Source organism: Dichomitus squalens (assembly GCF_000275845.1).
Source record: "Dichomitus squalens LYAD-421 SS1 unplaced genomic scaffold DICSQscaffold_9, whole genome shotgun sequence".
NCBI classification, from domain to species: Eukaryota; Fungi; Basidiomycota; class Agaricomycetes; order Polyporales; family Polyporaceae; genus Dichomitus; species Dichomitus squalens.
In genome coordinates, this window is record NW_006766891.1 from 825896 (window position 1) to 838384 (window position 12489).

At 56.6% G+C, this 12489-nt stretch overlaps 5 protein-coding genes across 5 annotated transcripts; 3 read left to right on the forward strand and 2 right to left on the reverse strand.

Moving 5' to 3' along the window:
• Positions 1-243: 243 nt before the first annotated feature.
• Positions 244-3162, reverse strand: DICSQDRAFT_135667 (MIF4G-domain-containing protein). The gene is made up of 7 exons (XM_007364703.1): positions 3079-3162; positions 2411-3026; positions 1961-2357; positions 1763-1906; positions 1563-1711; positions 1024-1509; positions 244-963 (listed from the first exon to the last, which is right to left on the reverse strand). The coding sequence occupies exons 1-7, from the start codon at positions 3138-3140 to the stop codon at positions 358-360; spliced, it is 2460 nt and encodes an 819-aa protein (XP_007364765.1). The 5' UTR covers positions 3141-3162; the 3' UTR covers positions 244-357.
• Positions 3163-3322: 160 nt separating this feature from the next.
• DICSQDRAFT_146361 (Metallo-hydrolase/oxidoreductase) lies at positions 3323-4513 on the forward strand (the record flags this gene model as incomplete). The annotated part of the gene is made up of 4 exons (XM_007364704.1): positions 3323-3358; positions 3411-3443; positions 3512-3536; positions 3588-4513. 4 exons carry the CDS (start codon positions 3323-3325, stop codon positions 4511-4513), a joined length of 1020 nt encoding a protein of 339 aa, XP_007364766.1.
• Positions 4514-4642: 129 nt separating this feature from the next.
• DICSQDRAFT_57859 (integrin alpha N-terminal domain-containing protein) lies at positions 4643-7277 on the reverse strand (the record flags this gene model as incomplete). The annotated part of the gene is made up of 12 exons (XM_007364705.1): positions 4643-4702; positions 4761-5071; positions 5125-5203; positions 5256-5423; positions 5480-5836; positions 5887-6119; positions 6179-6319; positions 6372-6460; positions 6525-6702; positions 6755-6928; positions 6975-7036; positions 7087-7277. 12 exons carry the CDS (start codon positions 7275-7277, stop codon positions 4643-4645), a joined length of 2043 nt encoding a protein of 680 aa, XP_007364767.1.
• Positions 7278-8953: 1676 nt separating this feature from the next.
• Positions 8954-10159, forward strand: DICSQDRAFT_169084 (uncharacterized protein; the record flags this gene model as incomplete). Its single annotated transcript, XM_007364706.1, has 3 exons — positions 8954-9445; positions 9500-9820; positions 9893-10159. The coding sequence occupies 3 exons, from the start codon at positions 8954-8956 to the stop codon at positions 10157-10159; spliced, it is 1080 nt and encodes a 359-aa protein (XP_007364768.1).
• An 885-nt stretch (positions 10160-11044) lies between these two features.
• On the forward strand, positions 11045-12064 carry DICSQDRAFT_58087 (uncharacterized protein; the record flags this gene model as incomplete). Its single annotated transcript, XM_007364707.1, has 3 exons — positions 11045-11342; positions 11401-11651; positions 11708-12064. The coding sequence occupies 3 exons, from the start codon at positions 11045-11047 to the stop codon at positions 12062-12064; spliced, it is 906 nt and encodes a 301-aa protein (XP_007364769.1).
• Between the last annotated feature and the right edge of the window lie 425 nt (positions 12065-12489).

Genomic DNA, 12489 nt, shown 5'->3' on the forward strand with positions numbered 1-12489 from the left:
TCCATTCGTCTTCCTGCTCTGCAGGCTCACCATCCATGGGGAAGAAGGCTGTAGGATTGGCGTGTAGAGATGAGAACAAAGAGAGCAGAGCCTTCCTCGCGTCTTGATATCCTGCCCGGGCCGCCAGCCGCCGAGAAACGTGGTCCGCGTCCGGCGACAACTCTGTGCAGGTTGTGCCGTGGGATAGGCAAACACAAGGAGTCTTACACTCCTAATAGACACGAGCAGTGAGAACAAACGGCTCGTACATACATTTAGGTAATGAGCCATGAGCGAACATACATTACATCCATGAGCACAATCAATAGCAAACTATTGCAGAGCAGGCCTTCCATTCAGCCTGCCAAACGAAGACAATCACCGCCTCCCGGTATACTTGTCCCTCGAAACCGACCTACGCCTCCTATCTCTGTCGTGACCCCTCTCGCGCGAATCGTCTCGTCTCCTGTCGTAGCCCTTCCCACCGCGACGAGGGGGCGAGTACGACCTGGACCTATCACGGCGGTCCCTGTCATCACGCGCACGCGGAGGAGGGGACACAGAATCCGGAGGCGAACGAGCCCGGCGTCGGTCCGGGGTGTAATCCCGACGACGAGGGGAGTCGCGGTCGCGGCGGTCAGGAGAGTAGTCGCGGCGGCGAGGTGGAGAGTCCCGACGAGAGCCATAGCGGTCGCGTTCACGGTCATCCCGGCGAGGCGGCGGCGAAGGAGAGTCCTTGCGGTCGCGTCGAGGGGGCGAGCGGGATTCGTCTCGTCGCCTATCCTTGCGGTAAGGAGACGGGGAGCGGCGCTTGCGGTCTGAGCGGCGGGGGTCGTCAGAGTCGTCAGAGGCCGAGGCGGAGTCGGTGTCGCTATCAGAGTCACTGTCAGAGTCGGAGTCCGTGTCCGAGCTGTCAGAGTCGGAGGACGAAGACTCGGCCTCGAGCATAGCACGGCGCTGCTCCATAATGAGGCGGGGAGCATTCTGCAAAGTATCCGATTAACCCTTGAAGTTCAAGGCCTGCAAGCGACCGAGTAGGCATACCTTTAAGTGTTCGCGCATTTCCTCAGTGACCACGCCGAGACCGATCGAGGTGAAGTAGTTAATCGAGAAACGGGTATCCTTGGGGTTGTCCATGGGGAACATTCCGCGGCAAGCCATCTTGACCTCTGGGTCCTTAAATCGCTCCGCGACTGTCTTCAGACCCATGCTCTCCGACACTTCATTGAACAATATCTTGATGAAGATACGGGAACTGGAGGTCGTATCGTCTTCGGTGAGCTTAATGCAATCGAGCACATTCCAAGAGACGGCGTCGGATGCGAGGAGGTGTCCGAAGAATCGAGCGATATTCCGGAGGCGGTTCGTCTCGTAACGGTGAATGGTCTCGTAGTACTCGCGGAACGCCTGCTCAAAGCAGTCAAACCAGACGCGATTCAGCCTGCAAAAGCGTTCGCCAATGAGACCGTAGAACGTGGAATATGACCGCTCCTGCGAGCAACACTCGATTATCATCTTGGCCAGCTCGATCTACAAAACAACCGTGAGTCAACGATCAGGTGGTGACTTCAATTGTTCCTTACCTCCTGACCCTCCTTGATCTGAACCTTCAGGAGTTTATGCACGGCTTCCTCGTAGTTCAACGCGTTCATGATGGTCAGGTAGATGACCCGGCGAAGATTGATGAGGTTCGTTTGTGTCCGATCCTCAATGCCTTGCTTTTCTGCCACCGCTGTAGAATATTCAGCACCGACAGGTCGTAGTGTCATGCGGAAACACATACCCTCTTCGTCCTCTTCCTCGTCTGATTCCAACTCCTCGGATCCAGACTCTTCCTCATCCGAAGAACCTTCACCTAGGATCTCCGCCTTGATTTGCTTGTATTTCTCCTCATTCTCGAGATAGTTCGGATCAAACTTGAAAATGTCTAGAAGGTAAAGTCAGGCATTGCACATGAACAGCCTCCGATCAAATTACTCACTGAGTCCCTCCTGCACCTGCAACTCATCTTCGAGCTGTATCTGGTGCGTGATCTGCTCATCCTCCTCGACCAAGTCCAAGCCCTCCGGGATGATGGGGTTGTCCTTATACTTGTCCTTCCGCACCTGCATGAGCACTTCGATCATGTACTGCACGCGGTGGCTGATGGCACCTTCGTTCAGCACGGCACGGAAGCGCTCGTACACGGTGGCGTTGGCCTTCGGGGAATTCTCCGCGAGGAACGCACCGACCTCGCGCATGAACCCGACCGCAATCTCAATGGAGTCGTCTGTGGGGCGTTCGAGGAGTAGGAAGAGGATTTGGAGCGGGATGATTTCGTGAGCAACACCTTGGTTGACGAGGTGCGCAATGAAGGTGGTCGTAGAGTGACAGACAATCTGCGCCGTCGGGTCAGATCACACGCATATACACCACCAATTAATGCACGTACCTTGTCATTCCGCTTGAAAGCACGACGGAACTGACTAATCAGTCTTGTCAAGACCAACTCACCGACCTGAGGTAGCTTCGTGTTGATGATGGCCACGAGAGCAGCGAACACAGGCGTGAACGGCAAACTCGCAGCCTGCGCCTTCATGATACTCCTCGCGAACAAGCCCCGACCACGAATGAGATTCTCCTGGAAGAGCTCCGGCACGACGTGTTTGATGTTTCCAACGTTGACTCGGTTGACGATACCCGTGATCGACTTCCTCAACGCGTCCCAAGTGATCCTCTGGTACTCCGCACTCGCCTTGTCCTTCGCCGCCTCCTCCTGCATCGCCCGCAGCCTTGCTGGGGGCATGTATACCCCGCCCGAGCGCGTGCTCGTCAGCTTCGCAAACTCGGCCGCCGCGTCGAACTCGGGCTGCTTTTTGCCGCTCTTCTCTTTCTCCAACTTCTCCAGTTCCTTCTCTGCCAAACGGGCGGCCAGCTGCCGTTCGCGCTCAGCACGGCGTGCCGGGTCAACGTCCGACACTTTTACATCCAGAAGACGAGAGGGAGGAGGTGAGATAGACCTGCGCCGAGTGGACGGTGGCTGCTCAGCATGCTCGGGAGAGCGCGATCTAGATACTGCTTAGTATAGTCCCAGAAGTCAATATGAAAGGATAGGCATACCTCTTCCTCTTCTGTAACCCGTCAGGGGGAGAAGTGGGAACCATAGTCGCAGCAGTGGCCATCCTCGTCGTCGTGGAAGTCAGAGAGAGCACGGAGCCGCTGACCAGCAAGCACTGCGCGCAAACATGGCGCCTCGCTTACGTAAGAGAGCTGGGATGCCTGTCCCACTTTGGTAATCCTGAGTAGATTGGCAAGTCGCCGACTCCGGGTTGCGTGATTCCGCACCGGGTTGACCACTACCGCCATGGAGGCACTGGAGGCCCTCCCTTCCATAGCTCGGGTATGTGACATTATATCGGAGACATACGCTCACATACGGAGATGCGTTGTAGCTGAGCAAGACCGTAACTCGTGTTCTTGGGCAGGTGCGTCCGTCGGTCGTGTCTCGACCAAGCTTATTCTACATAGTAATTGCGGTGCAATTGGACCGTAGAACCCAGGAAAATTCACTTTGCAAGGTATGCAACGATTTTTGTACGTGAAGCTAGAACTGACGGCCTGTCAACAAGGAACGAATACCTATCTTCTAGGAGAACGTAACCCCTACATCCTTGTAGACACCGGCGAAGGTCGAGAAGACTATATCCCTTACCTCCAGGAGGCGTTGGCAGACCCCTCCCGCGAGCACAATGCGACAGAGCCGTACATCTCCTATATTATCCTTACCCACCGCCATCACGACCACACGGAAGGTCTGCCCTCCGTTCTGACTCTTCTACGTAAACTCTGGAATGCGCAGCAGCCTCCGCCGACGACGCCGTACCGCCCTCCCCGCATCCACAAGCTACCGCTTCCGACCCCTGATTCCCGTTTCGACAGCCTCATAGAGCGTCTCGAACCAGGCTCGTTCACGCCCACAGCGTCTGGCGCCCCCGTCCACGATCTCTCCGACTCCGACACCCTCCCCGTCACGCTCACGTCCACAACTCCCGAGTCCGATTCCTCCTTACACATCATTCACACCCCGGGCCACACCCCGGACTCCCTCTGCATCTACTACCCGCCCGACCGCGCGCTCTTCACGGCCGATACGGTCCTAGGGCACGGCACGTCCGTTTTCGAGGACCTCGGCCAGTACATGTCCAGTCTACGCAAGATGATTGATTACGCGAACGACCCCGCACACGCGTACAGTACCGTCTACCCTGGGCATGGCCCCGTAGTTCCCGAAGGCCTTGCGAAGGTGCAAACGTACTTGAAACACCGTGTTGAGCGCGAAGAGCAGGTTTTGCGGGTGCTCCGGCAGGACCCTCCGGCGGAGGGGGAGTTCGACCAGGGGTGGACGACGCAGGCGATCGTTGCGGTCATTTATGCCAAGTATCCGAAGGAATTATGGGGACCAGCAGCGCACAGCGTCGAACTGCACCTCAAGAAGCTCGTGGGCGACGGGGTTGTTGAGCAAGACGGGTCGGTGTGGGAGCTCACGAACCAATAGTCAGTCCCACCGTTCGCCCGTTTGTTTGCGTGACGTGTACGTTCGATGCTCAAGATAAGATGATGTATACATAGTAACCCGGATGAGGCTGGATGGGACGGAGACAGTGCACGGAAACCTATGTATGTACTATAGCGCGTCGAAGTTGATGTGATGTGATGCTCGTCTCCGCTCGAGCTCGTCTTCCCTCTGGCGAGATAGGTGAGTGAGGATCAATACAACGTGCAAGACGAATGGGACGACGAACCTTCTCGTTCAAATGAAGTACAAGAACAATGATGGCAAGGAGAATCAGCGACGCCACAACGGTCACTGTCACCCAAGGAATCCATTCTCCAGGCCGCAGGTACAGCTCTCGTCTCCACAAATCACCCTCTGCTGGGGGGATGATGACGACCTTCGAGTTCGGAATGACGCCCTCCATGTTGATATAGTGCTGCTCGGTATGCTTCGTTGATCCTACGAACAGATTCTCAATGTAGTTGTTCGTGCGGCCGAGCCCGAAGTATACGTATGGCGTCAGCAGGGACTGGTACGCAGCCTGCGGCATTTGTCCGACTGGGTTGCAACGAGGTAAGCTATAACGTTGCCAACAAAGCAGAGAGGTTTACCTTGGGCGGCGGAACGCTGACCCGACGTGTCCAGGACTGTGTACTTGTACGTGGCTCCGGAGTAGCTCACGCCGTAGGGCTGTGCATATCCCGTGAGCGTACGGCGATACAAATATTTTGTATAGGCTTACATGATACTTGTCGACACCGTTGCTAGCGGGGCACGTCCCGCTGCTGCACGCTCCGTTCAAGACGATGGCCTTCAGGAAGAACGCGTCGTAGTAGAAGTTGTTCTGCACGAACAGGACGTTCCCCTGCCCTTGTTCTCCCGTACGCTGCACCATGACATCCAGCGTGCCCTATACATATGCAACGTCAGGTGCAACATCTGAGTCCAAGATTACGCAGGGCATACGTCTTCGTCCATGTCCAGGAGGGCGACACTCCGCGCATCCTGAACGTTGAGCAGCGGGTCTACATCCTTCTTCAAGACCTGCCATCCTCTCCTGCCGACCCCGTTCCCAGAGCAGCCTGCGACACCCTTAGCACATGGCACAGACATGACCATGTTCGGCGTGCGCGGCCGGTGCGACCCGCTTCCCGTCGCAAGGATCGCTACCAAATCAGGGAAGCCGTCCTGGTTCACGTCTCCCAGCTTGATCGGCACAGGGATGGGCGGATCCTGGGTCGTGTCCATGACCAACAGCCCCGGCGACGTCGGGGAGTCCTTCGTTGGCGGGAATATATCGGACAGGGGAATGCGAACGAACGCCTGCAAAACCCCTCAGCGAAGTGCGGAATCCATGATTAGGGAGTACCTACATCGTTGTCAGGGTTCTCGCGAAGATCGAAGCTGAAATTGGGATCGGCAGTGCACAGGTCTGTCGGGGGACGGCAGACACGCTTCCCATTCACTACGCTCGGACCGGAGGATTGCGTGCACAAGGGAAGCTGCTTGTTGTACGCGATGTTGATCGAACATGTTGACCCGATGCCAGTAGAAGACGAGACTGAGGAGCACGTCGAAAACAACATGTCGAGAGTCCCATCCCTATCTGTGAAACACAGCGTAAAAATGAGCGGAGGCTCATGGAATTGGAGGTTCTTGTCCTACCGATGTCGGCAAAAGAGATCGTCTGCGTGCCAGATGGGAGGCTGCCCTGCTGTGCCTTGACAAACCCGTTATCCTTATCATTGATCCAAATCTGGAAGAATCTCGCGTTCGAGGAGCTATCCTGGCAGACCAGGAAAAGATCTGAGAGGCGCTGAGTCGACCTGGTTGCGTCAGCAATACACACTTTACGGACCTGCCAAGCAATCTCCGTTAAGATCAACAGCAGCATTGCTGTGCGGGTTCGCGAGAGTGCACTGTGACCCGGGGAACTTGGGAGTAACGCTGCAGCGGGTAAATGGTCAAATTTCGCTACTCCAAACGACCGGATAGAAACAGTGCCGCGTACACATTGAAGATGCTGGACTGAGGATCCGTTTGGTTCCATACGTTTTGCCAGATCTTGAAAGGTGATGATGATGACGGTGGTGAGGTGATTCCAAATAGGTCGATCTTGAGGTCTCCGCTGATATCGGCGGGTATAGGTTGTGCGAGCACAGATGAGGGTGCGGACACAGATGGAAGGCCTGCCTCCATATAAGAGGCACGTGAATAGTTGGGGAAAGCAGGAGGACTTACTGAAGCCTCCCTTCGGTTGACCAGGGTATAGCTGTATCGACAATTCACCAGACTTGGAAGACTGGCTGTATACGAGCAAGTCCAGCCTCCCGTCCTGCGTGAAGTCTCCAGGTACGACATTGTACACCTTTTGCGGATGTCGAAAAGACGTCGCCTTCTGAAATGTGTATTTATCTACGCAAGTCAACGACCGCATGGCGGAGCACACACCACAACTCACCATGATTCCATAGGTAGACATACAATGTCTGGTGGTCCGCTCCTAGCGTCAAGAGGTCCAAGCTGCACCGTAGTGAGACCTGCTGGGAGAAATTGCCCTGAGAACTACTCACAATTGATCGCCATTGAAGTCTGCGAACGCAATCACTGTCATGTCTGGTTCCACACCCATGGGACCCGCGGTGAGTAGTCCGTTGCCGCTGAACCGCTTCGGAGGGAAGGGCCATATTGCGGAGCTTGGCAGCGCAAACAGAATTGAGGCAACCAGAGAGCTTCTAATGGCTGATGTCCATGAAATCCTCATCCTGAGACTGCAGCTAGCCGAGGAGATAGCTGAAGTTGCTGAACAAGCTGTAGTGCCTGTAGCAGCAAAATCTCCTGCAGAGGCCGACGAAGGTGGTATCCCAAGGTGCGTTAATGTCAGTAGGTCGTAATATACGTGATAGCTTTGAGGTGACGACCACTCCAAGAGAAGGAAGATGCGCGGTAAGAATGGACGGCGGCAAGAATATTTGGACGGCGGTAAGAATAGGGGTGCTCAATTCTTGTCGGTCGCTCAGTTGCTCGCGCGCCTATTGGGCGCCTGTCTACTTGAATTCAAGGTCAGCTCAAGCGCCTGCGGCACAGCGAGCAGAGACGGACAGGCAGCGGGTGCAACACGACCGCATGATGTCCTCGAGCTGGAACTAGAGAGCGACGCGAAAATCTAACAATTCAGAAGCTAGAGATTTCCTTGACACGATATGCGGAGTCGTCCCACAAGGATTGAGTCCAGTTGCCATCGAGGAGTCAGAGCGGCACCCCCAGCTGAACCGTATGTACATATGTCGTGCTGAATCTGTTTCTGATTTGGGCGCATTGTGTACAATAAGTCCAGGTCAACGAATTTATAAGCTCTCCCGACGTCACCATTCACTTGCTGGACTGGTTTCCCGGGCCTAACAAATATAGCATGGGACAATCCCGTCGAGATCTCTGCACCCGCTGCCGGCCCACTTCTGCTCGCTGTGCTGCAAAGGCTTGAGCTGACATTGAATTCAGGGAGGCAGGCGCCCGATAGGCGCGCGAGCAACCGAGCGACCGACAAGAATTGAGCACCCCTAATGGACGACGGTAGCGGCGACTGAGCGCCCGCTACGACGTGCGCCTCCCGTCCTACTCTCATCTCGGATGCGCTTCTGGTTCAGAATCCAGCTTGCATGAGCGATGTCATCTGCTGTCCCCATACCATGCACTGCATGCACGAGATGTACGTGTACCTTCCATGATTTAGGCCATCGTTAGCTGGACCACGGTATAAGTACTACTGGTAAGTTACTACTCCCTTCTCAACAATCTCTCCGGAATTGCGGCCGCCGGTCGCGATATTCTGTGTCAACCTTGTGCTACGACACACAGTCCTTTATATGTAGCATGTCTCGCGACAAAACTTGGCTACATTGTCTAGTTCGGTCCATGTACGACAAGGCATCTTCTCTCGGATCTGCGCGTACCACAATACAAGTTCTTGTATGGCGGCCGTGACTTATAACTGCATCAACTGGAACCTCATGCGGTCAACCTTGTGTGCTGTTCAGAACGGTATGTGGTTCCACACTTGTAGCAGGTGCGTCGTGCGTTAAGACGGCATGCGACTCGAGCTCAACGAGGGCTGCGGTAGTCTCTCTGCTTGTTCTCCGTAATTGCCGTACCAGTCGTCCGTTCTTCCGGAATTTCGATCCATACTGTACTTTTCAAAGTACATGTCGATCCCGGTTGAGTGCTAGCCCCCGATCATTGTCAGCTACGGTGTCAGCCTCCTGTACCTCTGCGCATAAGAAGCCGGCCTCCTCAGTAGTAAGTACACACTACCCTTTTCTGTTTCTCGTCAACTCACCTATTCTCTTCGATTTTCATTCTGCTGTCTTGCTCTACCATCTCGCTCTATCTCCTCAACCCACCTATATACAAACGAATACTCTACTAGTACCTCTTCTAGCCATGGCTCCCACCCGCAAACCCTTCACAAACGCTCAAAACACCGTCACAACCGCGACCCCGTCCCGCCGACGCCGCTCCTCCAACGACCCCTCCAAGAAGAAGAGGCAGGCCGGGGACAAGGACGCCGCAAAGAAGCCGCTCAAGCCGTCGTCCACCTCTCCCAACGTCCCGCGCGCGCGGGAGTACAGCGTCCCTCGGCACCTCAAGAATGTCAAGAGCGTCCCCCAGCACGCGCCCTTCGAGCCGCGCATCGCTGCTGCCGACATCGAGGTCGCCTGCCAAGCTGCGGAGGCGAAGGCACGCGCGGCGAACATGGGCCACCTCGACGAGATGCAGCTCGGGCAGGAGGCCGCTGCCCTCCTGGGCCCCGGCCTGGACCGCGTCCCTGGACGCGTCGTGTTCGGCGACGACGCGCTGCGCAAGTACAGCAAGTCGGCGGGGCTGAACGAGCACGTCCAGACCGACGAGCGCGACGTCGTGCGGTATGAACACGTACGTTAGTCTGCACACACTCGTCGCCTGCGCACATTGACACCGCCCTCACAGCCGGACGCATGGGAACGCCGCCAACGCGCGAAAAGCCGCCCCCCGCCTCTCCCGCACACCGACCTCGAGCTCCCCGTCGTGTGCGTCAACAACGCGAACGCCTTCGGGATCGACGCGATGCTCACAGGCCGGCACGGCTTCGCGTGGATAGTCACCCCGGAGTGCTCGGAGCTCGACCGCCTCGGGCCGTTCCACTTGTTCAACAACCCGGGGCCGATGGACAGCTGGTACATCCGCAATTGGCACTATTGCGGCAGGTACTACGCTCACCGGACTGGGCGGCAGATGAACCTCGACGGGTGGCAGAAGCTCCCTCAAGCGGTGAGTCGTCGGTGAACGCGAATGCGCTGCCGCCTCCGGTGGATCGTGTCATTGACGTCTCTCGTTTTGCAGACCAAGGACGCTGCGACGGGCATCAACACGGCCGTCCCAAGCGGGCTGTGCGTCGAGCTCGTCATCCTCCAGTTCTGCGGGCTCCCCGACTGGACCGTCTGGGGTAAGCTTCACGAGGCTGCTGCTAACTGTGTTAGGCCCGCGAAGCCTCCCGGCACTCCCCCGAACCGTCTTGCTCTTCCGAGGCTGTTCGCGAAGCACGGACAGGTGCTGATCGACGAGCACGCGCACATGCAGTCCATACGCCTGACAGGCCGACGGCTATAGCAAGATTGGGTGCCTGGTGCGTCCCTTCCACCTATAGAAGTTGCCGGTGCTATGTGGAAGATGTACCGTGCTGCGAAGTTGAAAAGAAACCATTGTATTATATATCATTATGAATATTTGACTACTTCGCCCTGTACGAGCTCGCTGTGGGTGCCCTCACCAGACAAGAATCCGAGTCACCTTCGTGAAAGCGCAAGCAAACCTGATGGTCGATTTAAAAAAAGTCGTCTCCGTGTATATCATTTAATGCGCTCGTGACGGACGTCCTGGACGGAGACAGACAGCTGATATGAAGCAAAAGTAATGACCCATTGATGAAATGGTAAAAGTAAGGGTTTATGAGGGGCACGGGTCATTCGCGCGAACAGACGACACGTCCTGATCTCCTAAGACTAACTCGGCACGTCCTGCAGGTTGCGGAATTGCTTCCCTGGCCAGTCAAGGACGTATTATACCGGGTCAATCCCCGCCTTACGGTAGGGGCGACGATAGGTAACCAAGTTTTCTGGAGGGGACGGTCTTGAACCAGCGCACGAACGACTTGTTCCGTTGGGACTTTAGACCACCTCACATTCCCGGTTGAGGGCCATTACAGCCACTACACCATTGTACCCATGCCCTTTGTGATCGGTCAACGTCTATGGCTTCTTCCACCGGAGATAAGACTGGCACAACGGCGCAAGGACCCGAAAGCATCGCTCTCGAGACTCGCGCTATCCTGCCGCCCACAAGTATGATGGCCACCCACGTTGGGGACACGTTCGTCCACGACAACTCCTTTATAAGCCACCATCCGCCGCTCGCTCAGACAACAGCGCCAGGGCGGTCGCAACGACGGATAAGAACGCAACACCGACACCGTTAACGAACGACCTCCCAAACACCATGGCTCTCCTTCTCGCTCCCATTGTCGAGGCATACCGACTCATCCTCCAGCCGGTGGCCCCATTCAGTTGGTTCGGCCTGCAACTCAGCTCGCTCGACGTCGTCGCCGCATTCCGTCTGTGCATCGCGCTCCGCCAGATTCGCGAGAAGCTCTGGCGCGACCATGTCCTCAAGCAGAAGACGATCAGTGCGGACGAGAAGGGCAAGAGCGTCGCGGTGCCGGAGATTGAGCCGCGATCCTTTGTCCGCGACGCCAGTGCGGCCCTCCTGGTAGTCTATGGAGGGGAGGCTGTGACTGGTGAGCTTCAAATGTTTCTTTGCCTGCGCAGGAGAAGTGAACGGTATCTATTTACTAGCCCCGGCGTTGGCGATTCCACCGTCCTTTATGCTCTCTGGAGTCGTCCCTGCCTTCTATACCGCTGTCCAGGCCACCGTCGACAAGCTGCCATGGGTCCCGACTCCGTCGTTCGAGCTCGAGGCACCACTCGCAGTCTTCGACGCCTTCAGCCGTACATATCTCCTCTGCAACCTCATCCCGCCCATGGTCCTCCAGCACACCTCCCCGACGATCCAGGGAAACCCGTGGACGCTTCTCCTCACGTCTCTCGTATGTCCCCTCCTTCCCATCTCAGTCCTCCTCCCATGCTCATCGTACATTGACAGTTCACCGCGAACGGCGGGTTCTTCCTCACGAACCTCCTCTCCTTCTTCCACCCGTACTCCCTCACGCTCACCACGCCCACCGAGTTCCTCCCCTACGGCTGGACTGCGACCGACCTCTGGTGTGCGCCGCTCGTCACCGGGCTCTACGCGTTCCTCACGCACGCCCAGCCGTTCTGGGCCGACGCGCACCACGTCGCGAGCGGCTGGCTCGGGACTTCTGGGGCGGAGAAGGTCGCTGCGGTCGACGCGGAGACGGCGCGCGCCGTGTGTGTGGTCGTCCTTGCGGGGTTGTTCACCAGCCGCGCGGTGAAGAACTTCGGTCCGGCGGCTGCGCAGCCGAAGTCGAAGACGCAGTGAACGGGGAAGGATGTGATCGGTGCACCTCATTGTCATGACTCTTTACGGCCCGCACGATAGATATTGTTATGCCTCTTGCTCCGTTTCGTCGCAGCGCTGATATTCATAGATGTCCAGTAACACCTACAGGCACAAATACGATGATGAGCAGAGCAGGAACTGGAACAATTGCGGCTTTCAGCGAGGCTGGATCCTCAATCAGCATGTCCCATCTCCACAGATGTCTCACCACGTCGTCCGCCGCCTAGGTCCACGGACCACATCTATTTCGACGTCCCTTCCCCCGAAGCCACTATGAACTTGAATTCGCCCGGTCGGGTCTCAGGGTGGTATGGAGGGAAGTTGACGATCATTCTCCAGACGAATCGCCGTATGCGGGCCCCGGGCCTCAGGTCAGCTGCGCTGCGCCCATCCTGAACTGCTCG

Coding starts and splice junctions, on each gene's coding strand:
- DICSQDRAFT_135667 (XM_007364703.1), bottom strand. CDS start 3,140: ATGGCCACTGCTGCGACTATGGTTCCCACTTCTCCCCCTGACGGGTTA. Junction 3,027..3,078: donor GGGTTACAGAAGAGGAAGAG/GTATGCCTATCC, acceptor AGCAGTATCTAG/ATCGCGCTCTCCCGAGCATG. Junction 1,712..1,762: donor CGAGGAAGAGGACGAAGAGG/GTATGTGTTTCC, acceptor AATATTCTACAG/CGGTGGCAGAAAAGCAAGGC.